This window comes from Solea solea, chromosome 7 (assembly GCF_958295425.1).
Source record: "Solea solea chromosome 7, fSolSol10.1, whole genome shotgun sequence".
NCBI classification, from domain to species: Eukaryota; Metazoa; Chordata; class Actinopteri; order Pleuronectiformes; family Soleidae; genus Solea; species Solea solea.
The window spans coordinates 29,319,948-29,346,346 of record NC_081140.1 but is presented as its reverse complement, the minus strand read 5'-3'; the positions used below and the strand labels follow the sequence as shown (position 1 = coordinate 29,346,346).

The window sequence follows — 26,399 nt, the reverse complement described above, 5'->3', positions numbered from 1 at the left end:
TTCATTTCTCTTTTATTTGTGAATTTGTAAACGTGCAGACACAGAAATGACTTAAACATTTAAGAGTTTAGTGTTTGTGTATAATCATTTTAAAATCTAATTTATTTAGTTTTCATATCACGTGTGTGCATACACACATTTACTCACAGGATTACATCTGATAAATGTAAATACTAATATCTAAATAATCCTGTTAGATTAACTGTCCTCATGTCCTCCTTCAGAACATCCATCAACTTTATTAAGTCTTACTAAAATAAAGTCCTAATATTACGAGAATAAAGTTGATATATTACTGATATAAAGTCTTAATATTATGAGAATGAAGTCTTAATATTATTAAAATAAAGTCCTAATATTACGAGAAAAAAAAAGATGAAATATTACTGATATTAAGTCTTAATATTATGAGAATGAAGTTGAAATATTACTGATATAAAGTCTTAATATTATGAGAATGAAGTCGTTTATTACTAAAACAAAGTGGTAATTTTATGACCCTGAACACTCACTTCAATAATCTTGAAACCCTGAATCTCTTCACTTTATCTTCAATTTAATCTCAGGTTAATAATCTACCTGTGGTCTACTCCTGCCCCGCCCCCCACGACAACAACAAGAACTAAACAAATGTTGTGTTAAAAACGTTGACAGTGTTTCCATACGTGATAAACAGACCTCTGCTGCCTCCTTCTCACTGATTCATGCTTTCATATCATCTGGCCTGGATTATTGCAAGTCTGTAGGTTGGATTAGGCCAATCGGCTGTTCAATGACTCCGGCTCATCCACAACTCTGCTGCTGCTGCTGCTGCTCACCTTTTAACAGGAAACAGAACAGAGAGCACATCACAGCTGTGTTAATCCTCCCTTTACGGACTTAAAAATTTTATTTTGACCTCTGTGAACTCCTTCGTCTTCTTCACCCTTCATCCTGAGCTCTTTAACCATTGAAATTAAATTTGTTTATCATGTTTTTATCATTATTTCACAGTTGTACTTACCCTGGCTGCTGACTTGATTTGAGGAAAAAAAAGACAAACAAACGCTCCTGTGTGAGAGACTTAAAGACTTTTATTGACAGATAGAACAGAGCCACACACACACACACACACACACACACACAGTGAAATGTTTTTAAACCCGTGAGTGAAATAAGACACGTTAGCAACGCAGTCGTAGCAGAAATCCAACGAAAAAAAACACCAACAACAACCGCGTTTACAAAAATATCAAAATACTTTGCATAAAAAGTGCTTCAGTGTTAAAATTACAAAACACACACACACACACACAGGATCTACGATGAAGCGGCGACACTCGTTTGTTTTCACACAGTTTTTCTGCTGCTGTTTATCGATATTAACTGTCTATTAATGGTTTATTATCATTTATTATCATTTATTGCACTGACACAAGTGTTCAAAAGACGCAGACAGACAAATATGACGCGTCCTTTCAAAATAAAGGCCTTCCTGTCTGAGACAGTCATACAGCCTCAAACCAAAGCTTCACTGGATAAAACATACAAGTATATATTCATTAATAGAATTTCAAAATCTCGTCTTATTTTACTTATTTATGTATTTTTTTTTTTACAGCTGATAAGGTTAAAGGTGCAATTTGTGTGTTTCTACTGTGGCGGCAGTCGTTATTGTTGTTGTTGTTCCTGGTCCAGCAGGAAACAGTTGCCCTCAATTTGCTTCACTCTGACAGAAGCAGGTTACTTCCTGTTAATCCTAATCTTCTTCATTCAGAGCAGCCTGAGTTTGAAATGATTTTTAATGGCACACAAATAATAAGAGAAGATAAAAATAATGGTGGATTTGGTCAAAATGGCACCACGGTGATTCTGGTGCTATAAAAAAAAACAAAAACTCAAACACCAGGAGACAAAAATAAAAATAAAAAACCTCCGTGATGTTTGTTTAAATTCAGCAGGTTCAACGATTTATAATCTTCATTTTCTCTCTTTTCACTTTCAGTTCAGTGATTTTCTGTACGGGAAAGTACGGAAAAGGATTAGGGCCACATGTGGAAAAAAAATAAATAAACAGCATGAATTCTGAGATTAAAGTCAAAGTAAGTAGAATTCTGAGATTAAAATCAGTCAGAAATTTGAGATTTAAATCAGAATTCTGAGATTAAAGTCAGAAATTTGGACTTCTGAGATTAAAGTCGGAATCCTGAAATTAAAGTCAGAAAATTGGTGTTCTGAGATTAAAGTGAAAAAGTCAGAATTCCGAGATTAAGGTCACAAAATTGTAATCCTGAGATTAAAGTCAGAATTCTGAGATTAAAGTGAGAAAGTAAATAGAATTCTGAGATTACAGTCACAAAGTCAGAAATTTACCATTAAAGTCAGAAAATCGGAATTCTGATATTAAAGTCAGAATTCTGACTTTAATCTCAGAATTCATGCAGATTTTCACATGTGGCTCTAATCCTCTTGCGTAGAACAGTATTTAGTGAAAAAAGAAAAATAACTCAGTATCACTTTAATTACATGAAAAATTTCATGTAATAAAAAGATGGTTTTTTTGTTTTTTTTTTACCTTATAACAAGATATTTGTGAACAATTTAAACAGAAACTGTTTGTTATCACTGCTGAGATTCTATTTAAAAAAGACTGTGGTCTCAACAGCTGGACTTCACAAAAGCACGGTCACATGATCTGCATCACCATGATTACACGTCTATGTGGTGTATTACAGTAAAGACGTGTGTTTTTTTCAAGCCAGGTAAACAAACAATAACAATATTTAGACAGTTTTAATTATTAGTTTTTATCTTACTTATATTTAATCAGAATCTCAGCAGTAAGATTTCCTCTAAAACAACTGAGCTCATTATAATGGGAAATATTTCACCTTATTTTACAATAATTTTGTTTCTTTTTCGATTGTGATACATTTGTATATCAAGACCTGTTATAACGTGAAATATTTCACGTTATTATGACATTTATCACATAACATGAACATTTTTAATGTTATGAGATAATTTGTAGTTGCTCACGAAACGTGAAAAACATTTCGTTATAGAGTCGAAAAAATGATTTACATTACCAGAAGTCTGTTTGTCAAATGAATGTGTCAATATCTCGTTAAAGGGTGAAAAACATTTCGTTTTTATATGAAACCTTTCATGTTTTGATCATTTACAGTTTCCTTTAATAAAGGTTCGTAATAATCATAATAATAATAATGTAGAAATACAAAAACTATGAGATTTATGAGATGATTTTGTTTGTTATAACATGACGACTGTGTATGTCATTAATGTGTTAATATCTCATTATAAGGTGAAAAACATCTTGTTTTAACGTGAAACTTTCACGTCATGAGATCCTTTAAAGTTCCCTTTGGTAAAGGTTTGTTGTTTTAAGGTGAAACTTCAGTAAGGGTCCAGTTTGTGAAGTGTGCAGTGAGAGTTTTGTGGTTTCACTTGCGTCGACTGAAGATACTTTTCTTGCTGGAGCTCTTGTCTGAGCTGCTCAGGCCGATGAGGAGTCGAGCTTTCTCGTCTTCCTCCTGCTGCTGCAGACCGTTGTCCGACTTCCCCTCGGACACTTTGCCCCGGACGTCGGAGCCTGCGGCCGGCTTCAGACGCAGCTTCTCTTTAATCATCTGAGCGACGGCGAGCAGAAGAAAGACAAAAGTCCTCAGTAAATAAAGTAAATGACTTGAGAGCTTGTTTTTAGAAGTTTAAAAGAGTGTGTACCTGTGCTACCAGTGCTTTCCTGCTGTCTCTTTTCACCGCCATGGCAAAGTCCAGCCAAGTCCACGTGTTGTTATGATACTCCAGACACGGCAGCACCAGGTTCAGGTCTTTCCAGTCCACACTGCTCTTTTCTCCCTGAAAGAAAAACACTCTCATATTTAATTCAGACACAAAGTTAATTTAAGCTTAAATGATATCAGATTAATCACTGCTGCAATAACTACCACACTTACTTCTTCAGCTACGCACTTAGCATGGGTGGTGCAGCAGTGAAAGCGGTCCCCACTCAAACACGGCTCGGTGTAGAGTTAATTAAGTGTTTATTAAGTGTTAATTAACTGACCTTATAGCTGACGCACAGCGGCACCTGAGGGATCTTGATGTAGATGAAGGAGTTGTTCATCGCTGCTCTTTCCTTCATCTTATCAATGTCATCAACAGGATGCTGGTGGGAACAGAATGACATGGTTTTATTTTGAAGAAAGAATACAAAATAAAAGCCCTAATCTACAATAGCTAGGACATCATTGAAATGTTCTTATTTACTAGTGATTTACTTATGACAAGAAACTAATGTGTGATAAGACAAGTGAACAGTGGGTTTATCGATAAAAAAAATTATAATTGTAACTCTGTAAACTGTCAAACTGATTCAGAGATTATTAAAATAGTTGGACATTAGTTTAGTAAGCGATTCATAATCTATTAATTCATTAATTGTTTCATCCAGAGCATGGATCCCTGGGTCGAAACTAAACTTAAAATATGTTGAATTCAAATGGTGTTTTTAAATGACTTGGACATATAATGAGTAAAAATAAGTGATAAATAATAAAAGTAAATGACCTTGTGTTTGTGTTTACACAGAGCAGTTCCAGCCTCCTGTGTTACTGTCAGATCAGATTCAGTTTAATTCTCTCGGGGCAGAAAAATGCGGGCCGAGCCACTCTCTAGTTTCAGCCCTACTCTGTCATGTCAAGCATCTCTAACCTGGATCCAGATTTAAGATTATTTTAAAACCTTCATTAACCTTTTAAACCTTTAACACATGAGTGTAATGACACTGTGGGCGACCCAGAGACTTCGGTGGAGGAACTACTAAAGTGCATTTTGCTACTAAAACAATACAGTTATGTGTAAACTACCTCCGGAGGTTTCCTGAACGACCTCCTGACCCCGGCGGTGCGGTTCAGTCCCTGGGTGACACCTTTGCTGGGGCCCATGGCGCCGATGGTGTCCTCTGACGACTGCCGAGGCTTGACAGGAATACCTACGACACAGATCGCAGCAGCAGCAGCAGCAGCAGCATTAACTTCAGCATCATCACTGTGGCCTCAGAGTGACTCTGCACCTGACACCTCACACTCCCTCTGAGTCTCTCATTAACCCAGGTCACAGTGATGAGAGAGAGAGGACACAATACTGTATAATTTAACACACACACTCTCACTTATATATACACTTCTATTTGAAAGTGACACGGCAGTATGAAGATGACTCAGCATAAATTCAGTCTCCTCTGGTCTGCTTCTGTTTTCCTCTTATGTTTTATTCTTCTTCTATTATTTCTGGGTCAAAGGTCAGGAGGGGGAACATGTGCAGAGTGTTTAAACAAAATGTGAAACCATATCAACACTATCTAAGAGTGTGAGACATAGATTGAGTCAGACTAATAGAGTTAGTTAGTTATTTATCACCATCATATAAACACACTGGCTCTCATTAACTCACCAGTGGTGACTAATCTGAACTTGTCCTCTTCATCAGTGACCTCCTCCTCCTCAACGTTTCTTCCAGGGAAGAAAAATCCCATCATCCTTTTGAAGAACTGATACATGAGCTGGATGGTGAGAGGAACCACGTTCACCTGAGGATTCAAACAAACAAACAAACAAACAAACAGAGCTCTTTTGTTATTTAAATCATCTAAAAATCACGTTCAAGTGTCAAATTCCTCACCTCAAAGTGTTCCTTCACAGAGATTCCACCCACTGGGGGGCGCACTTTACTGAAGATTCTCAGAGCAAACTGACGTCCAGACTGACATATTCTCTGAGGACGGAGAACGACCTGTAAAAAAAACCCACAAAACTTTATTTAAACTTCAGAAACATCACAGCTCCAGCTCAAGACCAGTGATTCCAAAAGTTTGAACTGGGACACCCTAGTGGCTCCTGGAGGTACTGCAGGTGGATCATTGAAAATTCATAGATCAAATATTTTTGTGTAATTAAGTTTCACATAATCAAAATTAAATTATGATCAATTTTAGAAGTTATTTTAAAGTTATTTTTTCCAAATAGCTACATTCATGGACAATTTATGAAAAAGTAATTCATGTAATTTTGTTCCCTGATTTAAAATGAAAATGTTATTTTCTCTCTGTGAAATAAATGATGTGTATAGAAATACGGCATCTCCACTGAAGAGGATTAGAGCCACAGGTTAAATCAAGTAAAGAAAATAAATATAAAAGTCATAATTCTGGCTTATTTCTCTAAAACATTACTGAGATTTAAGTCAGAATTAAGAATTTTTCCCTCTGAATTCTGTCTGTTCTTTTCTTAAAATTTCAAGATTAAAGTCAGAATTTAGTTGTTTTTTTTTCTCAGAAATTTTAATTGGAATCTTTGAATTCTGACCTTAATCTTGAAATTTTAAAAGAAAAAAGTTAGAACTTTGACTAATCGCTAAATTATGTTTCCATAAAAATGTGGTCCTAATCCTCTTCCGTAGGATCCACCAGTCTTTATGTTGATGAAAAGTATAAAAGGAATTTAAATGTTGAATGTCTGTGGGGTTTGGGAACTCAACAGTCAACGCATGAGTGACGTATGAACAGAAGGGAAGTGAAATACAGTGAAGTTGTGAGTGGATTTTCTCGTAAATCCTCATTTTTCATGTACATCATTGAATCGTTGAGTCTTCATGCAACAGTGAACATGAAACTCTGATCATCAGGACGAACAAGATGAGGTCAAAACACACACACACACGTCACAGCTGTGTTTTATTGTATCAACAGTGTTTACATACCCTCACACGCTGCAGAGGAAACCAGAGTCATAAATATGAGTAATTCACACACACACACACACACACACACACACACACACACACACACACAGACACTCTGCCAATAAATCTATATAATTATTTTCAGTTTTTTCTACTGGCAGAGGGTCGGTTCTTTAATATAACACACATTTGTCAAAAAATCATGGATGTGTGTGTTGTTTGCTTTAATGAAAGCTCAGTCACCACATGTGAATGATGTGAGGGGGTCAGTGTTTACCTTGTAGGCAGCGTTGGGCAGCAGGTTGTTCATGGAGAACCAGCCGAGCTCTAAAAGATGCTCGGCCGTGTCGTCAGACTTGTTCAGCTGCAGAGACACAGAGTTCACAGAGAGAGTTCACAGAGTCATTTATAACATCCACTCAACAATAACGTCACCGTGTCTAAAGTTGTCCGTTTTCCCTCAAACTGTTCTTGAAATAGAAAACGCCAGAAAAGCCGAGAGAAACAGATTCATTCTGAAAGACGACAGAGAAACCAACTGAGACCCAGGTACAATTGTGCTGTGTTTCCATCATCATGGTACAGCAAGGTTTGGATCAGTAAAGTCCTGGTTCAGGCTTGTGTTTCACCTCAGAACAGAACCTTTACTTTAAGAAGTTTGAAAACAAATAAACAGAAAGATTCTGAGTCAAACCGTTGATCCCTAACCTCCAGCGTGACTCCGCAGCCTCACGTGTGTGCACTCACTTTGCTGTACATGAACCTCTGCAGCTCCAGCTCAGCGATGCCCAGCTGTCCATCCTCTTCAGTCAAACACCAGCGAGCCTGAGCAAAGTAGATCTCTGTCCTCCTCGCCACACTCACGTCCTCCGGGGGTTTACGCAGCTCCAGCTTGTTTGCTCGCTGCAGCTGGAAGTCTTTGAAACACCTGAAGAAGAAGAAGAACATATGTTACTGTTAATACCTGGCTGTGTATGAGACCTGTGTGTGTGTGTGTAAGTGAGACCTGATGAGGATGTTGAGCTCTTCACTCTTCATCTGCATGTCATTCTTCTCCTGGTTCAGCTGGTTCTGTAGTTGTGTGTTGATCTCCACCAGTTCATCACCGCTCAGTTCCTCAGGCTGTGCCTGAAGACAAAGACAAGTTCATTTCACTGATTGTTATCTCTGCTAAGGAGGTTGTGATTCTAACACAGTTACTCAAAACATTAACTCATTTGGATGAAATGTTCTAAGGGTGTGGTTTGTGGTCCAAGGAAGACATGATGTCAGTTCAGTGGCGATTCAAATGACAGCAGTGACTTAGGGGGTTAAATATTCAGTGTTCTGTGTGGCTCACCCTGATGTTGGAGTAAATCTGCTTCTCGAGGCGTCTAATCTGAGCGAGGTGCTGCCTCACCGCCTCCTGCAGATGCAGAATGCTGCTGCGCTGCTCCTCTGGGTTACTGGAAATCTCCAGCTGGAAACGCACTCGCTGTTTTTTCTCACTGTGCTCCTGGACACCACAAAAAAACAACAACAACACATACACACAATAAGCAAAGATGGAGCCTGACTCAGGACGTGGAGATCTTGTGTAAAATGAGCTCCGGCCTACTTTGCGTCTGGGCTCCACGTGTAACAGCAGGTTGTTGACGATGTCCAGGATCATCTCGTACTGAACAGGGTTTGTGGAAATCTCCAGGTCATAGTGAATGAGGGTGAAAGTGTCCACAGCCCCTGCAGAGGAAAAAGAACACAAGAATGTTCATGAGTAGCAACCAAGTGGAGATTAAAATCCTAATCCCCTGTGCAATATTGCATTCTCATTAAAGTTTTCCCTTTGACAAATAACAGACACTCTTTCTTGACTTAGAGCAGATTTCAGACATACAGTATCGTCTGTAGGGAAGCCAGTTTTTCATAAAAAGTGCCCTTAAGTTCTATAATGAGTCATACCAGCCTGCTTCTTCAGCAGGTCTTCTTTCTCGTGGTTATTCCTCAGCTCTGGTGGTTTGATCTGTGTGGCCAGCTCCGGGTTAATGTCGTGACTGTAACTGATGTAGTGCATCTTGCAGCTACAGCGGGAGATGATTCGCTGGACCTGCTGAGTCTCGTTCACTTGAGCTGGCTGGTTCCAGTCTGCGGTGAAGGGAGGAAAAATGAATCAAAGCGCAGATTAGTGCTGAAATATATACATTTTGATGATACTTCACGTATTTATCAACATTTATCAGTGAACCACACCTGTGGTGGTGCTAACCATCCCTCCCACAGCCTGGCCGCTCTCCATCAGCTCCAGCACTGAGTCCAGGTTACGCTGACGGTGTTCCTCGATGTTTTTCACCTAAAGATAAAATAATATACAATTAGGAGCAGATTTAAAGAAGTAACAGCAAGACAGAAAAATTATAAGTGACTTACTATCATCAAGCAGATGCTAACAAACTATTCTTCATTTGAAATTGATTGTTATTGTATCTTTACTCAATGATATATATAATTGTGATTTTCTGTGACGAGTAAAAGTAGCGAAAGTGGACATCCGCCATGAGCTATTATTTTCATCTACCAAGAGACTGACTGCCAAATAATGAGCTATTCTATACATCCACCAAGAGACTGATTGCCAAATAATGAGCTATTCTATACATCTACCAACAGACTGATTGCCAAATAATGAGCTATTCTATACATCCACCAAGAGACTGATTGCCAAATAATGAGCTATTCTATACATCCACCAAGAGACTGATTGCCAAATAATGAGCTATTCTATACATCCACCAAGAGATTACCTGTCAAATAATGAGATGTTCTCTATATCCACCAACAGACTGAACACCAGATGGTGGGATACTCTATACATCTGCGAAGACACTGACTGACTGCTAACAAACACCAACTGACTACCTGCCAAATAATGAGCTATTTTATATATCAATCAATGGACTGACTGCCAAATAATGAACTGTTCCATACATCCACCAAGAGCCTGACTGCAAAATAATGAGCTGTTATCTATATCCCCCAAAGACTGTTTCACACATCCGCATCCAACAGAATGAACGTGGAACGGAGAGCTTTTCTATGCATCCATGAAGAGACTGACTGCCAAATAATGAGCTATTCCATACATCCACCAACAGACAAAGTTGTTCTTTAAATCCAGCATCAGACTGACTGCCAAATAATGAACTGTTACCTCAGGTGTGTAAAGTCACACTGACACCAGGTGAAGAAGTGAACAAACCTCCAGCCACAGCTGTCTGTCCTCCTGCTCAGACGGGTTGGGCTCCATGGTGGCAAAGTACTGCATGCCGTCCAGCAGACAGGTCCAGGTGGTCTTCTGCTTCAGGGTGTCGTTGTACCAGGCGGGGTGGTGCTCACACTGCAGCAGCTGAGCCTTCGCTGCGGACACCAACACACAGCCTGCCGTCTCTGTGCCGCGCAGCATCATCTGAGTCAGACAACAGGAGGGAAACATTTTATTTACAAGGAGAAAAAATAGTTTTTGATAAAAATAGGTTTCATCAACCTAATCTTGAGACTGTGTCATAAATGTGAATTTCACAGTAGCAGAACATGTGATGATAATAACAATAATAATACTAATACTAATACTAATAATAATAATAATAATAATAATAATAATAATAATGTTAAAAAAAGGGAGGGTTAAGGAAATATGAAGACAAACAAAATAACAAGACAAGAAACAAAGGGGAAAAAAAGGTTTAAATAAAGGGTCATAATCGAGGATTAAATAAATAAAAATAAATTAAAAGGTCACATGATTGCCAGTGTATAAAAATTTAATTTTAAAAGAAGTGATAACTTCATTTTAGTATGGGCTAGAAAGTTTGTGTACTTGTACTTTGACTTTTTTGTAACTTGCTTAGAGAGTATGGAGGTAAATTGGCATTCTTGATGTAAGCTACATGTTTACAAGAGGAAACAAATGGCTTTGTGACAAACATTCAACTGTGGAAACTACAGGCTAAAGATAGCGTTGTTGTCATTCGAAGGCAGTGTCGATTGCTCTAAGGCAGCAAGCTCAGCTTCATCTCAAATGTCAGTGGTTTCAATCTGTTGCTTGTCTTTCCATCTTCTTCTGCTCACTGTGAGCATGTCTCATAGCAGTGATTCACCTCCACCATCTCTCTGGATCTGTGGGGATCTGGTGAAATGTTCTCCTGTTAGCCTCCTACTAACAGTCTCCCACTGTTTTGACACAATATCTATCCACGGTCTTCACTTTTATGATGAAAACAGCCAAATAAGACACGAGTTGTCTGACATATTGTCTGATTTATGTGTTGTCTAGTATATAAACATCTATAGAGGTGAACAGCGTCACTTCCTGCTCTGCTGCATAATACTGGATCACCATGGGATGAGTGAGGTCACGTGGTGAACATGTTGTGTTCCGAGCAAATAAACCAATAAAAAGAACACCGACCTGACAGTTGACTAACTCGATAAACCAGTTGCGGTTGTAGACGTCGTCAGTCTGACAGGCTGCGATGCCACACAGCTGATCACTGACACCATAGTCTTCCTCTGAAAACACCACAAACTTGTCTGTTTCCTCGATGAGTTTCTGGAGCATCGATGTTCCTACAGAATAAAAAAATAAAAGGTTAGTTAACGACTCGGCTGTTGCCTCAGTCATAAAAAGCTTCTTCCTCACCTTCACTGTGACTCTTTTCTGCTCGATTAACGGTGGGCGTCACAGGTGTGGTGGGAGCCGTGGTGGGAGAGTAGTTGGAGGGAGAGCGTTTGATCTTCTTGGTCTGCAGCTGCGTGTCGATCTTCAGACCCTTCAGAGCTTCAGTGGACAGATTTCTCTTCAGCACCGAGGCCTTTTTGTAACCGTCGTACAGCCCAAAGGCTATGTTCCTGTTGGTGGTCGTCCACGAAGCCCGCAGGTCCACCAGCCGCAGTTTGTGAGTGTACGAGGCGTTACACTCGTCCTTCAGATTCACCTCCTGTCAGGAGAATCTTTATTATTAATAAATGCACACAGAGAAGAGAGCGGGTTTAATCATGAGGGAGCCATCTTTGTTCTTTTACCTCCTCCGTGCGGTTGCTCTGACGCTGGTAGCTCAGAGACGACAGGCTGAGCAGGTGAGTCTTCTTCACCTGAGCGTTGATCTGGTGGTCGGCCGTCTCATCCCAGGTGGAGGCCATGAGGTGGACGGTCACCCGTGAGAGCTCGCTGATCATCTGAGTCACATTCCATTCAGAGATCAACCTCCTCATCACAGTGCCAGCTGAGAACACACACACACACACACACACACACACACACACACAGACAAATCTCTGTTTCAGTCTAATCTGAGACTTCTGTAAATGTTGATATGTTGCTTTTGCTGAATCGTCTCGTGCTTCACCTTGAGGAATAAGTCTCTGGGCCCCTCGAGTGAACACATTGCCTTTGTTGCATTCCACCTGGATCCCTCTCTGCTGAGCAAAGGAGGCCCAATAATGCACCTGAAAGACACGCAATAAATACAAAGGTTTCAAAATCAGTGGGAAACTAGGGCAGCGCCTAAATTTTATTTTTGTAATCGAGTAACCTGTTGATTATTTTGGTCTATAAAATGTCAGAAAATGTTGAAAATCTTCACATTTAATAAGCTAAAAAATTGGGGAAAGCTGGTTTAATAATAATAATAATAAAAAAAACAGTTGAACCAATTAAGCAATGAATAAAATAAGTCAAACAAAGACAAATCAATTCATTGTTGAAGAACCTATTGTTAATAACTGAGGAAAGTATTCACATTTAAGAAGCTGAAAAATCTGAAGACTTGTTTAAGTTAGTTAAAGAAATACTCAAACTGATTAATCAATTATAAAATTAGTTGACAATTAATTCAGTAATAAATTAATAACTGATTATTCATTGCAGCCCTGAGAGGACAGTAAACTCACAACAGTAGACCACACAACGCAAAAAGTTAGCCTGGAGCCCTGATACTGTATACATATATAAGTGACAGCAAATGCTGGTTCTATGGTAAACACATGAGGCTGCAGTTCAGTGTTCTACTGGAGAAGGAAGTCTACAGAGACACTTGCCTGTAGTTGAGGGAAAGCGGCCGTGTACGACATCTGTTTGTAGTGCTGACTCAGCTTCCTTCGCACCGGCTTCAGGCTGTGGAAGAGCTTTCCTCTGCAGATCGGACGCGACACGCTCGTCCACGTGGCCCAGAAGTTCTGCATCCAGCGCAGAGTGCTGCTGTACAGCAGGATTCTGGGCTGACACGGTTCTGCAGCGATACAACACACAACTCTCTTATTCTCAAACAGAGAGGGCATTTGACAAAGACGTACAGTATCTAACTAGCTAATAAAACTGTAGTTTTTCAGGTTAAATTGAAGCTTAAGACTTTAAAATGATCTACTACTTTAGAGTAAGACATGTACCCATTTAAATGTTATAAACTCAGAATGCCTGTGAATGTACTTCCATTCTGAGGTCCAGGCCTTAAATTCATACTTTTAATTTCTCAACATTTTACTGACAAATTTTCCAATTCAATTTGGCATGGATGCAGTTTTCCTAATAATCCAGCAGGGGGCAGTGTTGTATTGTAAACGGCCAATAGAAGCCTGTACTGACTCTAATGATCGGGTTTAAAATATGAATTTACTGAAAGTGAAAAATGTATAGTTTATAGAGATGGGACATTTTTGCACTTAAGTTGCAGAGTGTGTAGTTTTTCTTTAATAAAATACCATTAAAAAAACAACATAAAAACATTAAAAAAAACATTTTTCTCTAAATCAGTGACACATCCCAGGCCGTGTTATTCCTCCAAATATATTATATGAAAAATATTGTATATTTTGCATTTTAAACACCAAAAACTGTGGAATTATATTTAAAAATTTTAATTTTAATTTTAAGGGTTAAAATTCCAAAAATGAAGATTGATTATCATTGTGTTGTGTAGCTGTTTTACAGGGGGTACATTTCTTTGCAGTTGGTTATTTTAAAAGTTGCATAAAGGTTTATGAAATTGATTTTACTTTTGTCCTCGCATAATGTTCAACAACTGAACAAAAAAGCCTTGTATTATTTCTTATATATAAAACCTTCATGAACGTACCTATGCCAGGGTGCTGGTTCAGGTCCATGGTGATGGAGAGGTTCAGGTTCTCCGAGCGAAAGGCTCTGTAGGAGTCGTGAGCTTGTCCTGAAGTCACGTCTGCGACGTTGTCTGCAGAGCAGACCATGACTGCGTGGTGGTCATGGGGGTTGCCATGGCAAAGCCACTGGAGGTCAAGGGTCATGCACAGGTTGGGCAGACGCAGGAAACAGATATCATCATATCTGGTATGGAAAACAAAGGGATTTTATCACCGGCCAGTTCTCTATTAAAAAAGAATGAAATGTGATTTAATAATCAGTTTCCTCCTCTTACTTTGATGCTGTCCTGACGTTAACGTCCAGGTCTCCTTTAAAAACAAAGTGTCCAGGGTTCCAGTTAAAGTTCAGCTTACTCCACTCCCAGTGCAGGTTCTCTGTTGTGTTGTAAGGGTCCTGCAAAAAAGGTGTCGTAAACAATCTGCAAAAAATCAACTGGAGGTTAAGAGGAAGGTCAGGGTTTCACCTCTGTGGCTAGTTGATGAAGGTTGGCCTGATCGATGTCCATCTCCCAGTGTCCGTGCAGCAGAAGACGACTCTTGTCCCACCAAGCTAGAAGTGGAGAGGGATCAGCGGTGGGTTTGGTCAGGAGGTCGACGGACTGACCGATCAGAGTCCAGGCGGGGTCCCAACATGGCCCCCACACGATGGTGTAGAGAGAGATGTTAGCTGGAAAAAGCATTAAACAACAACAATGATGTGCAGAAAACAAACACTAAACTATTAACACCTTTGGTTTTCCTACTCTGACAATACATTGAATTGAATAAAACTGAAAATACTCTAATGGATGTTCCAGAACTTTCCAAGTTCCAGCTCCAACATGTATCATTTCAAAACTAGATACATATATACACTAGTTTAGGAGTTGAGTTACTAAACACACACAAACCTCATATCCACACAGGACGGTGGCGAACTGGAGCAAATGTTGCGGCTATAACTCACATTTGAAATCATAGTAGAACTTGAGTGGTGGTATATTCCTGAGGACTGTCACGTCTCCCCACGGTGGACCGAGTGGGACGATCTCCTTCCGCAGAGCTCTCGTCTGTCCGTCCTGCTCTGTCCCGATCAGACGCCCGGACAGCTCCCAGTCCCGGATCTCAAACAGGTAGCGAGGGTAGTCTCGAATTCTCACTGACACAGACAAACGACAGTGACACGGTTTTAATATTAATCAATTCTTCAACCTTTAACATGAAATTTGAATAAAAACGCTCTTCTCTTGTTATTTATCTGGACATTTGGTAACAGATTCTAAATCAGCAGTAAAAGACTTCACGTTGTCGTCAGCTCTCATTGAAATGAAATGGAAAAGATGCCAGTGAAGCCACAGAAGTGAACTTTGCAATTACTTAATAATATCGGTGACCATTAAAATGAACTTCAGATAATCTGCTAAATGCCTTATATTAGCCCGCATAGGCCGATAATTGGTTGAGCCCTACTATAAGATCTTAAACTTACCCAAAAATGCAGCCAGTTTAAACTTGACTGCACGGCACCACTGGACCACCAGGGGGAGTCCTTCTCTGGGGAAGGGACTGATCTCGTCAATGTCCCTCAGTTGCTCTCTCACCCTGTCAGGTCCATGCAGAGACTCATCGGCCAGAGCGACGAGCTCCAGGTCCGACACCGTCCAGGTGAGCAGAGACTTCCTCATGGGCGTGTTGGCGTAGAGGCGGCGCGAGCGCTGGATGTAGATCTCGATGTGCTTCTTCTCCAGTGAACTGTACAGCTCCTCGATCTTCCTGGCGGGCAGGAGTTCCCCGTGCTGCTTGCGCAGGTCTGCCACCTTCTTGTCCAGAAGCAGCAGACGCTTGGCGCTCTCCTTGTTCTCGTCCTTCATCAGCTCGTAGTTGTCGCGCAGCTTGATCTCAAAGACGTCGTCCAGGAAGACGAAGGAGAACTGGCTGATTTTGAAGACCACGTCTGGAGGGAGGCGCTGGACTGTGGGTGTGTGGCTCGGAGAGCGATGGAGTGTCTTCAGCCACTTCTGCACACTGATGGCCTTGTCAAAGGTGTTGGAGAAGTTGTACTGGTAGGGGAACTCGACAGACATGGAGGGACAGGTGAGAATCCAGACGTGGTTGTGAGGAGCGGTGAGGAAAGGGAAAGCGTCTCTGTGCAGCTGCATCTCAGCCAGATCAGCGTGAGCCTCCACATCCAGACTCTTAAAGGTGACGATGTCGTTGCCGTCAAAGTTGAAGACCAGCGACGGGGAGCGTATGTGCATGGAACCAGCATGCTTGGAGACGGAGAGGCCTTCCGTGTGCAGGAGAATAAAGTTCTGCTCGCTGACGTGGGCGGTCAGGCGAGTGGAGCCCAGTTCGACGCGCACACACAGAACGCGACTCTGACCCGTCACACCTTCACTCTGCACGGCTCCGACTGGACTGTCCGCTCCTCCGTCTCCACGGAGCATCTGCCAACACGCCTGAGCTTCACTCATGTGCTGATACAGCACCATGTGGTCTGGAGGCGTCCATTCGACGATCAGCTTGTCTTCACTTTGAACCTGAACCAAACATGGAAACACAAAACAGGATTATTGACACAGCAATTACTGAATGATTCAACAAACAAACCAAACACAGAGGTTAGAGACGTGGTTACCTGTAAGGTGTGAGTGGTGAGGTGGTAAGAGAAGGCTATGTTGGTGAGTTTGAGCACAGGGTTGGGTGTTTGCGAGGCAGGGCAGCATGTTTCCATGTTGTCTGCGAGAACTTTGACCACAGACAAACTCAAACCCTGCAGAGACACAGAGGAGCTCTCTGCAGAGCTCATCACTCCCACAGTGTCCATCCTCAAAGACACAGCGCCTACAAATCATCAAATAAATCAAATTAATATTTCTGTAAGTCTGAGCGATATGTCTTATAAATAATCTGTGTTTTTGTTGAGTCTATATCCTGATATAGGAGATATATGTGGATATAGAGCTGCACACAGGCTGTTTCTCTGGACTCATCAAGAGTGACAATACAAATACACTCATTTAATATAATCTACTGTTGATGGTCTGTATTACATGATGTTAAAATACACACCTTTCATTTTAGAGAATACCTGCTTTATTTCTTAAATGCTTTTTAATGTTAAGTAAGTAAAATAAATTAGGTTTGTTCCTCCTTTACTCCTTCAGAAGTAAAATAAGGAATAAAAACACAATATTAGCAGCAGATAAAACATATACCTTAACATGAAATATAAACATGACGTAGTATGTGCTGATTAAGTGATACTATGACAAAAATATGAGTGAAATATAATGGAATAATAAATACAACGTAAAGTATGTACAGAAAAACAGTTAAAGTGACTGTTTCAATGTAATTCAGCTGTCAAAGCCATTTACCCAAGCAATGAGGGTAATTATGTGTGTACGTAAATAATCATTTGCTGTAAGTCTGAAACTGTAAATCCACAAGGTCAATTGAGAAAATGTGTGTGAAAACAGTGTAAATAGGATCAATCCAACACTGTCTCACCTGCCAGATTAGAGAGTGTGAACACGTTAACCTCCTCCAGACAACAGTCCACTTTAAACAGCAGGTGAGGCTGTGACGACGGGATGTTCTGTGCGCTGTCATCAGCAGTGGGAGTCACTGCTGCTACGTGTGACTGCTGTGGTTCAGTCGGTCCAGGGACACAGAGGAGGGACAGCAGACGAGACAGACACAGAGAACATGTCTCTGAAAGCTCCACCTGAAGCCCCTTCAGACGCGACTCCACACTCAGACTGGGAGGGTGGCCACTGAACTCCAGGCGAGGTCGGTTGAAACTACCCTGCAGGGGGGAGAGGAGAAACGAGGTCAGTTTTCTTTTACTAATTTGGGGTAAGAAAGTGTATGAAAATCAAAGCAAATTGAAATATACAGAAAACAAAAGTGATGTGTAGCTCTGCAGATAAATATATGTATTTCTGTCACGTTTATCCTGAACAAAACAATTCAATTTATTATTGCAATTATTGTAAAAAAATACACCTTAAAAGAGCATTTTTCCTTTCAGTAGAAGTGCACAAATACAGACATTTTCTGAATGCTTACACACACACACACACAGAGGAATACATTTTGTAATGTAGAATGAAATATGTCATTAGGCTCAGAATTATTTAACTTCCCATGATCAACATAACCACCTTTTTGTATTGCAAAGTACTGAATAATCGTACATTGTCCCTCATTTATACGTAAGTAAAGATGTAGATTTGAAGAGCCTGGTTCCTCATAGTTCTTTGTTTCTTACCTGAAGAGTGAGAGTGTCTAAGATGAGAGCTTCTCCCCACACATGTTTTCCAGGAGGGTGTGGAGCTTGTTGGATGTGAGAGCCTTGACCGACTCTCCACCAGAAGTTGTCCAGGCACAGCGACGCACGCTGGTGGACGTTCTGGGACTCTGGACTCTCTGCTTCATCCTTGATGTCGGGGAGATGCTGCAGTTCTACAGACATGGACGGACAAGGATGTTCATCCATTCAGAATAAAAGTCATCAGTGGAAAACTGGCAGTAAGTTAAGTAACACTATGACTTTCAAATGATGGTGATGTTTAGATCCGTGTGCCGCTTCAGGTTCCGTGAGATTGATTACATTCTAAATCACAAGATCCCAATTTGATTTGATTCAGTATGATTCATTTATGTTTCAGTTTCAAAACCAATTTTGCCTGGTTATGAAAACAAAGTCAGCTAATTGTACAGACTTTGTATCTCTCTCGGTCACATCAGTGTTTAGTAAACGCAGCAGCAGGACACTGTGAGCAGGGAAAACAAAGGAACCTTCTGAAAATTCACAATAAACCTAATAAAAAAAGGTCAGAACAGAGGAAAAGAAACTCAATAAGAAAAAACAAATTCATATAGAAAGGTTTCTTTTACAGTGTGAGAGACGCGCAGTACCTGCACTGGCAGACAGGAAGCCCAGAGCGAACGGCGTCGTGTCTCCCAGCTGGACGGACACGTTGACGTTGGACACAGAGGACGTGATCATGACAGGAGCGTCCAGGTGAGGGAGGCGCCTGAGGAAGAGGAGGGTGGGCAAATAATCTAATGGACTACCACCAACAACACAAGATTATGGAAAAACAAATAATACAGAATGAGGGATTAGGACACACACACACAAATGGATTAGAAAGATGAGGAAGCAGAAAAGATGTTACAATGTTAGTTACTTTGCAGAGAGAGATTAAAGCAAAGTGGTGACAAAGTACCAGGAATGATAGATGTCCTGATCACAAACTTGATTATCTGCTGATAAATTCATTTTAGCTGGAACTAACGATTATATTCTCAATTGATTCATTTCTCTTGTTTGGTCCATAAAATGTCAATCAGTGTTTGTGAAACCTGGAAATAATGATGTTCTCAAATGTCTTGTTTTGTCTACAAACCAAAATGATTCAGTTTGAATGATTTCTTTGTTTTATGGAGCAAAGAAACAAGAAAACATTCACATTTAAGAAGCTGAAAAATGACAGAAACACTCAAAGTGAATACCAAAATAATTGATAATTAATTTAATAATCAATTAATCATTATAGCCCTAAATAAATCAATCTTAACCTTTGAGTTGTGCGTTTGCAACTTGCCTCTTTTTATGTGCTGCCTTCCTGTGGATGAGCTGTTCCCATGGAAATAGATTCAGCCAATGAGAGAACTCCTGGTGGCGGTAGTGGATGATGCAAGTGCTGACTGTGAATGACCCTGCAATGTCAATCGATGTCACCTGAATTTAAAAATAAGGACACATAGGTCAAACATTAGCAGTCCCGGAGTCAGAGACAGTGTTGGTGTGGAGCGTCTCCACCACCTGCAGTGACGTCTTCAGACTGTTCACACACAGGATTCTTTGTCTACTCTGAGACAGAAGAAGTCCATCTGTCAGTTAGAGGAAAAACAAACAGACAAGAACATGTTAATGACATCGTTTTCCTGCGTCCATCTCTCTCTGAATCTGTGAAGTCTGATGTCCACTGACCCTCTAAACGTAGCTCCAGGCTGCTCTGAGGAAAACTCAGCTGAGGAGTGAAGTTCTTCAGATGAAGCTGCTCGTCGCCACGTCCATAAGAGACCCTCAGAGACTTCAGAGTCCAGTTCAGGTGTCTGCACAGACACAGATAAAAGGTTTAACGCCATGTGTCATTACAGAAGGCAAACAGGTGGTAAAACGCTGACTCACCTTTTCTGGCTGTGCATGGACAGGATTACATTAGTGTTATCAAATTCCACACTGATGTTGTGGGGAATGAGCTGATGAAAGCGTTCCACAGCCTCAGTCTGGATGAACTCAGTTCTTTCATTGTCTGAAAGAAAACAGCATAGATCTCTGATATCTGATATCTGCACTATGACTCTTACTTTAGCTCCACACCGTTCATCCTGAGCTGTCCCTCCAATAATCCTGATATAATCTAGTATCTTGGTGGATGTCAAGAATAAGTCATTATTTGGCAGTCAGTCCGTAGGTGGATATAGAGAATAGCTTGTTATTTGGCGGTCAGTATGTCGGTGGATAAAGATAACAGATCATTATTTGGCAGTCAGTCTGTAGGTGGATATAGAGAATAGCTCGTTATCTGGCAGTCAGTCCGTAGTTGGATATAGAGAATAGCTCGTTATTTGGCGGTCAATATGTCGGTGGATAAAGATAACAGATCATTATTTGGCAGTCAGTCTGTAGGTGGATATAGAGAATAGCTCGTTATCTGGCAGTCAGTCTGTTGGTGGATCTAGAGAATGGCCCAATATTTGGCAGTCAGTCTGCTGGTGGATACAGATAACAGTTCATTATTTGGCAGTCAGTCTGTTGGTGGATACAGATAACAGTTCATTATTTGGCAGTCAGTCTGATGGTGAATACAGATAACAGATTATTATTTGGCTGTGAGTCCATTGGTGGATGTAGAGAATGGCTCATTATTTGGCAGTCAGTCTGTTGGTGGATACAGACGACAGATCACTATTTTGCAAGCAGTCCACCCTGCCTGCAATCTCTTCTTCATCTATCTTGTGCACTGTCTTTGCTGTGGATGGTTGACTCCAGGTAATGTGACAATTACGAGTAAAAGGGAACTAATAATAATTCAATAATCCTTAGACAAATCACAGATTATGCCCTGCTTTTGCTCACCACTTGCTTCGTGATCAGTCTTTGATGGAGAAGCAGGAAGCAGCACGTTGCTGAGGAAGAGGCCTTCGTGCAGCTCTGCGATCAGCGTCCTCACACTCAGGGACAGAGAACCTGGTTGCATGTCAGGCAGACTCACGTCTCCAGACAGCAGCAGACTCAGGGCCACTTCAGCCAAACAGATGTCCTACAGCAAAGAACGTGTTAGTCACACACCTTCGACCACAACCTTCTAATGTCAGTGGCAACAACAGAACTCACCATCTGGCTGTTTTTGAGAACTTTACTGCTCAGCTGCCCCACAGAGAAGTCCCACGCTAACCTGCAAAAAATGTTATTCAGGAACTGTGAAGCCATGTTCCCTTTTCTGATAAATATCTCAAAATTAAAATAAGTCAGTCAGGAAAATGTATTTAGATGCATTTACCTTTTGCCCTGGTGGTCGAGTAACAGGGTGATGCCTGCGATAGTCATGTGCCATAGAGACTCCGACAGAGCCAGGTTCACCACCATTACGTTGATGGAACTGATGTGAAAGGACAGCATCTGAGGACACAAAGACAGAACATTTACATGCCGCCTATAAAGGAGCTGGACAACACGCTGACCTACAGCGGAGCTCCTTACTTGTGATAGAAAGCGTAACTTGGTGGGGCTGATTGAAATCTTCCACGGCTTTTTCTCATGGCTCTTCTTCACCAGAGGGCTCAGTGGTGCCTGCAGGTCAAACCTGACTCTGGTTTCACCCACACATAACGCCAAGTATCTCCTGAAAAACACAAAACACACAAGGAATTATGCTAAAAACCTGCATTTATAGCTTGTTTTGCTGCAGGATTTTATCCAAAAACCATAAACCAGAGCAAACTCCCATTTTGAACAGTCATGATTTGTGATTTAACCAGCACTGCATAGCCAGACTTCTAGAATCAGGCTCCTACTGGATGATACCAGCTGTCAATCACACTGTGTCTTTTCATATCGTCCATTTTCCTTAAAATGTGAACATAATTTACAAAACAGACATCATGTTCTAATCAAGAAGAGCTGATACTCTAGTGATTCTTAGATTCCTAGTCTTCTAAGAAAAATGTTTAAATCAAATGATTTAAGGATTCACTCTATGTCCATATTTATATGCAGTTAATGTCACAAAAACAACACAACTTACGGCAGATCCTGGTTCAGAAGTTTACTTGAAATCCATATTCTGTCAATTTCCTGTCATTAAGAGAGCTACAGTTATAATTCACATAGAAAATGTTACAGATGAATTTATGAATTTATAATGACCTGTTACTTGTTTATTAACATTACTTTATTAACAATATTCATAATTGTTACGATATTGACCACGCTGCTAGTGTTTTCACTAATCAGTAAAGTAACAGGAACAAACAGAAGATCTGTTTCAAGATGCATTCAAGAAACCTCAAAACTTTCAACAATTCTTTTGTTTTGTAGCCTTTTAAAATATAATGAATAGTCAAAGTAACTGGTGGACTTAAATAAAAAAAAAAACTAAAAATAAATAAATAAATAATAGTAATCAAATACTCATATCCATCCTTAAGTTTTAGTAGTTAGCCTAAAATAAATACATGTACAGACACTGACTGTAGAACATCTCTGCATTGTTGACTGACAGTTTATGGGAGATTATCAGGCTGGATTCATGAAAACCAGAAAGTGACCGTGCATATTGTGAATTATAGTTTGAACTTGAACTTTATGTCCCTCGTTAGAAATAATATCTCATTTCAAATAAAGAAGTGACAGCCCTTGCCCTCATGCATGAGCTCAGGATATAAAAGTCGTGTAAACACGGTGTCTCTTACCAGAGTATGCTGTGGGTGAAACTGGATACTAACTCCTTGGACAGAAAACAAGCCCACTGATTTGATCTTTAGATCAGCGTTCAGTGCAGTGTGGAAGAAGCGCACAGCCAGCGTGCATATGAGCCACCTGACAAGACCGGGACAAATGGACACATCTTAGATTTTTCACAAAGTTCAGATCAGGTTAAAACAAACTCACAACCACGCAACACACAAAACTCTCACCTGAAAATGAGACATAACAACACAATCCCAAGTAGCAGGATGAGAAGGAAGGAAAACAGCAGGAGAGACATTGTGTCCCAAGGTGTTCACGACCAAATCCTGGACATGGATCTGGCTGCTCCGTGATCAGCTGCTGTCAAAACAGGAAGAGATGCAACGGTTCTGTTTTAATTCTGTCCTGAACAAAAACAACCAAATGATATACACACAAACAAGACTTCTAACATCGTTTAAAGAGGGAATTAAAATTAATAATGAATGCCAGAGAACAGGAAAAAAAAACTGCATAAAAACATCAAACATACTTCACACATTCATTGTTTAACTTTTTTCTTTTCTCTTGAGGACGTTGTGGAAATGTGCTGCTCCATTTCTTTCATTGAAACAAAAAGCTGGGATTTGTTTGTTTGTTAGTTTCTGGAATTTGGCAAAACAAACATAATCCGATTCACAATAAAAGGAAATATCATCTGAGGATATTATCCTATAATCCTATAGTCCATTATAGGATTACAGGACATCAAGATGGATTATCCTCCTATAATCCTTCCTATAGTTCTATAATCATAACAGCTGCATGTAATATTATTTATGTATTGGTGGTCAGGTGAAATACTGTTAACAGTAAACTGATTTGCACCTTTCCACAGATTACATTTATTTATTTATTTATTGAGAATTGTTGTTATCAATATTATTTTATAATAATTAGCCCAATAAAATGCTGCTGTAAGGAGCAAAAATGACATTTGCACATATGTACATATTGTGAATATTCTAACTGCTATTTTATGTCTATCGAGTTTTAATGATATTTTTCTTCATTACTCATTATTGTACAGTAAGAGATTTACTTTGAATGTATGCTGCTTTAATCTTTATAGATCCCGAGCCTTTTAAACGTTTTATTTCTTGTTTCCAATGTTTGTTGTGCATCAAAACACCAAAGCAGATTCCTTGGATGTAACTGATTCAGGACAGTTCTAATAATAACTTAGTAACATGTTAAGAGCAGAAGTGACATCAACAACTAGTGAGAATTCAACTTCTGCTTTCAGAGATGAGATTTGTGGAGCCGTTCATTTCAAAGAGCCGTTCAAAAGACTGGCTGATTTTTATATTTATTTTTTTAATTTATTTATTTTTAAGCGCTCATGTTACCCGGGAAATAATCACTGGGAGGAATGATAGGGTAAGAATTGGATCAGAATCATGTATTCTGAATTAATCAACCACTCATGTAAACAACTACATGAGCAGTAATACGTTGGTGGCTCCAAGCACAGCAAACATGAAAGATAGAGACGAAAGTGCGCAGATGTGACCTGCGTGGTTCCAGTACGTTAAATAAATGTTTAAACCCAGGGTTTTACACCTGGGTAAAGTCACATGTCTGATGCAGTAAACACGTCAGTACCTCTAGTTATCACTTTAGCGCTAGTTGAATTTTGAGTATGTTTTCGCTTCAAATGAGGACAGAAGAGTTGTCTGAGTTAACAGAGTTGTTTTCGTAGTTACGTCTATGTCCTTATGATGCATGTGGAGACGTCCTGTGCTTTGCTATATGCTCATAACATAGTTTACACACTCCCACAGCAGGGTGGGGTCGAGTTCTGGTGATGTGTTGCCCAATTCAGCAGTTGCCGTGGTTACCATTAGTTAGCAGCAGTGACACACCAACTAACATTGTTGTATTTGATATGGCGACACACAGGATGTAACGCTGTAGTCTGTGGCTGGAAATGTTTGCAGAAGTAAAGGGAGGTGATGTATAAAGGGGATGACTTTGATCTGAACTTTCATTGGATCTTGATGTGGAAACACATGTTAATACCAGGTGTTAAAAGGAATTCCAACACCAGGTGTAAAGGGGGCCTGTGTGAAACAGAAAATAAAAAATAGCTCACAATTGCGACTCGATTCACATGTTCATGTTAAAGAGTCGGTCAATAGATTCGGTTCGTCCGTGAACGTCTCTCCCGCACACACACACACACACTTCACACTCAGGTGCTTCTGCCTACGTGTCCTCATTAACTCACCATTAACAACTAACTACTATCGCTGTAACTAAACGAGGCAACATTAGCAAAACAAACTCCTGTTGTGTCTGTGTGAATGACAGCAGCTAGCCCCACACAGCTAATGATGCTAATTAAGTACAGAGTAGCAACAACATAGACAGGAAACAACACGTAGCTCAACTTTGTTCCTCCACAGCGTACAAACACTTTTAAATAAACCAGCACACCATTCACTAACCCGTGACTAGTTCAAACGAGTTGCTAACGTTACACCAAACTAACCACACGCGAAACGGTTAAAAGTGCCGCCGCGTCACTCGTACGAACACACAAATCCGTGCTAGCACTGTCTCATGCTAACGCTACAGCTAACGGGTCGTTGACAGCCAGAACCATAGCATGCTAACTTAGCCGCTTATTTTCCCACGGGCTGTAGTGTAGCATGCTAACACTGTAAAAAACACACTTAGCTGTTATTTTTGGTGGCAGCAGCTTATTCAGACACGGTTACTGTCAAAGACGCTTACCCGGACATGTCCCCACTTTTACGGCAATGAGTTTTCGCTGCTCGGCATCTTTGCAGACTCTGCTGGGGCAGCTGCTGCAGACAGGTATCCTGTTAGCCTGCTAGCCTGTTAGCTCGTTAGCTCCCTCTCTCTCCTCCTCAGCTGCTCCCTCTCTCACACACACACTCCCTGAAATGACAGAGCGAAGTTGGAACTCTTCCAGGAAGAAAAACACACTTAAAACATTAATTTTTAACTTTGCTTTCAAACATGAGAGAAGTTCAAACATTTGGACGCAATCACGAGGTTTTTCCAACTCATTATGACCAGACCAGAGTAGAGGAAAAATAACCTTTTGAGTCAATTAGTGAGTTACATTTATAATTAAAATGAGCTGTCAAAGAGTAAAACTCGTTATTAAGATCCTCAATAAAGGAATTTGGACATAATGATAGATTACACTGCACTGTCTGTGGTGATATTGACTTGATAAAATATAAAATAATTTGAAACAAAAGATCTACAGATGTAGAAAATAACACACCTGTGTGTATTTTAACACTTGGAATTTATTGTCATATATTGTCGTTATACAGGTACAACAACATTTAGACTGCTCTCTTTTCAAAGATAATCACAAATTATTGTAGTGGTTTCACCTTTTCCTCAGTAATAGATTATTATTATTATTACTATTGTCTGTATTATTATTATTATTATTACTACTGTGTATTTATTTTGAAGATATAAGTTTAATATAGGATAGAACAAGATAAGCTTCTGCAGC

The 26,399-nt window shown here is 40.1% G+C and overlaps 1 protein-coding gene across 3 annotated transcripts; it reads right to left on the bottom strand.

The window, feature by feature from the left end:
- Positions 1-1,053: 1,053 nt before the first annotated feature.
- Positions 1,054-25,798, bottom strand: LOC131462480 (bridge-like lipid transfer protein family member 2). 3 transcript variants are annotated; one of them, XM_058633733.1, is made up of 40 exons: positions 25,634-25,798; positions 23,083-23,215; positions 22,858-22,984; positions 22,191-22,240; positions 21,647-21,788; positions 21,447-21,565; positions 21,281-21,341; positions 21,023-21,206; positions 20,072-20,195; positions 19,871-19,995; positions 19,703-19,770; positions 19,482-19,618; positions 18,790-18,944; positions 18,140-18,333; positions 17,377-17,674; positions 16,502-16,707; positions 15,353-16,403; positions 14,831-15,022; positions 14,349-14,551; positions 14,160-14,278; positions 13,845-14,068; positions 12,811-13,001; positions 12,120-12,219; positions 11,797-11,996; positions 11,414-11,711; positions 11,183-11,340; positions 9,974-10,180; positions 8,968-9,067; positions 8,680-8,862; positions 8,339-8,460; positions 8,081-8,236; positions 7,748-7,869; positions 7,489-7,669; positions 7,019-7,105; positions 5,683-5,793; positions 5,455-5,590; positions 4,869-4,993; positions 4,067-4,168; positions 3,724-3,858; positions 1,054-3,629 (listed from the first exon to the last, which is right to left on the bottom strand). In XM_058633733.1, the coding sequence occupies exons 2-40, from the start codon at positions 23,151-23,153 to the stop codon at positions 3,444-3,446; spliced, it is 6,750 nt and encodes a 2,249-aa protein (XP_058489716.1). In that variant the 5' UTR covers positions 23,154-23,215; positions 25,634-25,798; the 3' UTR covers positions 1,054-3,443. The 3 variants fall into 3 exon arrangements, with proteins under 3 accessions (XP_058489716.1, XP_058489719.1, XP_058489717.1); XM_058633736.1 differs by having other exon boundaries at positions 18,790-18,908; XM_058633734.1 differs by having other exon boundaries at positions 23,083-23,212.
- Between the last annotated feature and the right edge of the window lie 601 nt (positions 25,799-26,399).

Excerpts from the sequence above, each read along its gene's own strand:
- LOC131462480 (XM_058633733.1), bottom strand. The coding sequence starts at position 23,153 with ATGTCTCTCCTGCTGTTTTCCTTCCTTCTCATCCTGCTACTTGGGATT. Across the intron at positions 21,342-21,446 it reads CTCGACCACCAGGGCAAAAG|GTTAGCGTGGGACTTCTCTG; the intron begins GTAAATGCATCT and ends CATTTTTTGCAG. Across the intron at positions 10,181-11,182 it reads TCGAGTTAGTCAACTGTCAG|ATGATGCTGCGCGGCACAGA; the intron begins GTCGGTGTTCTT and ends TGTCTGACTCAG.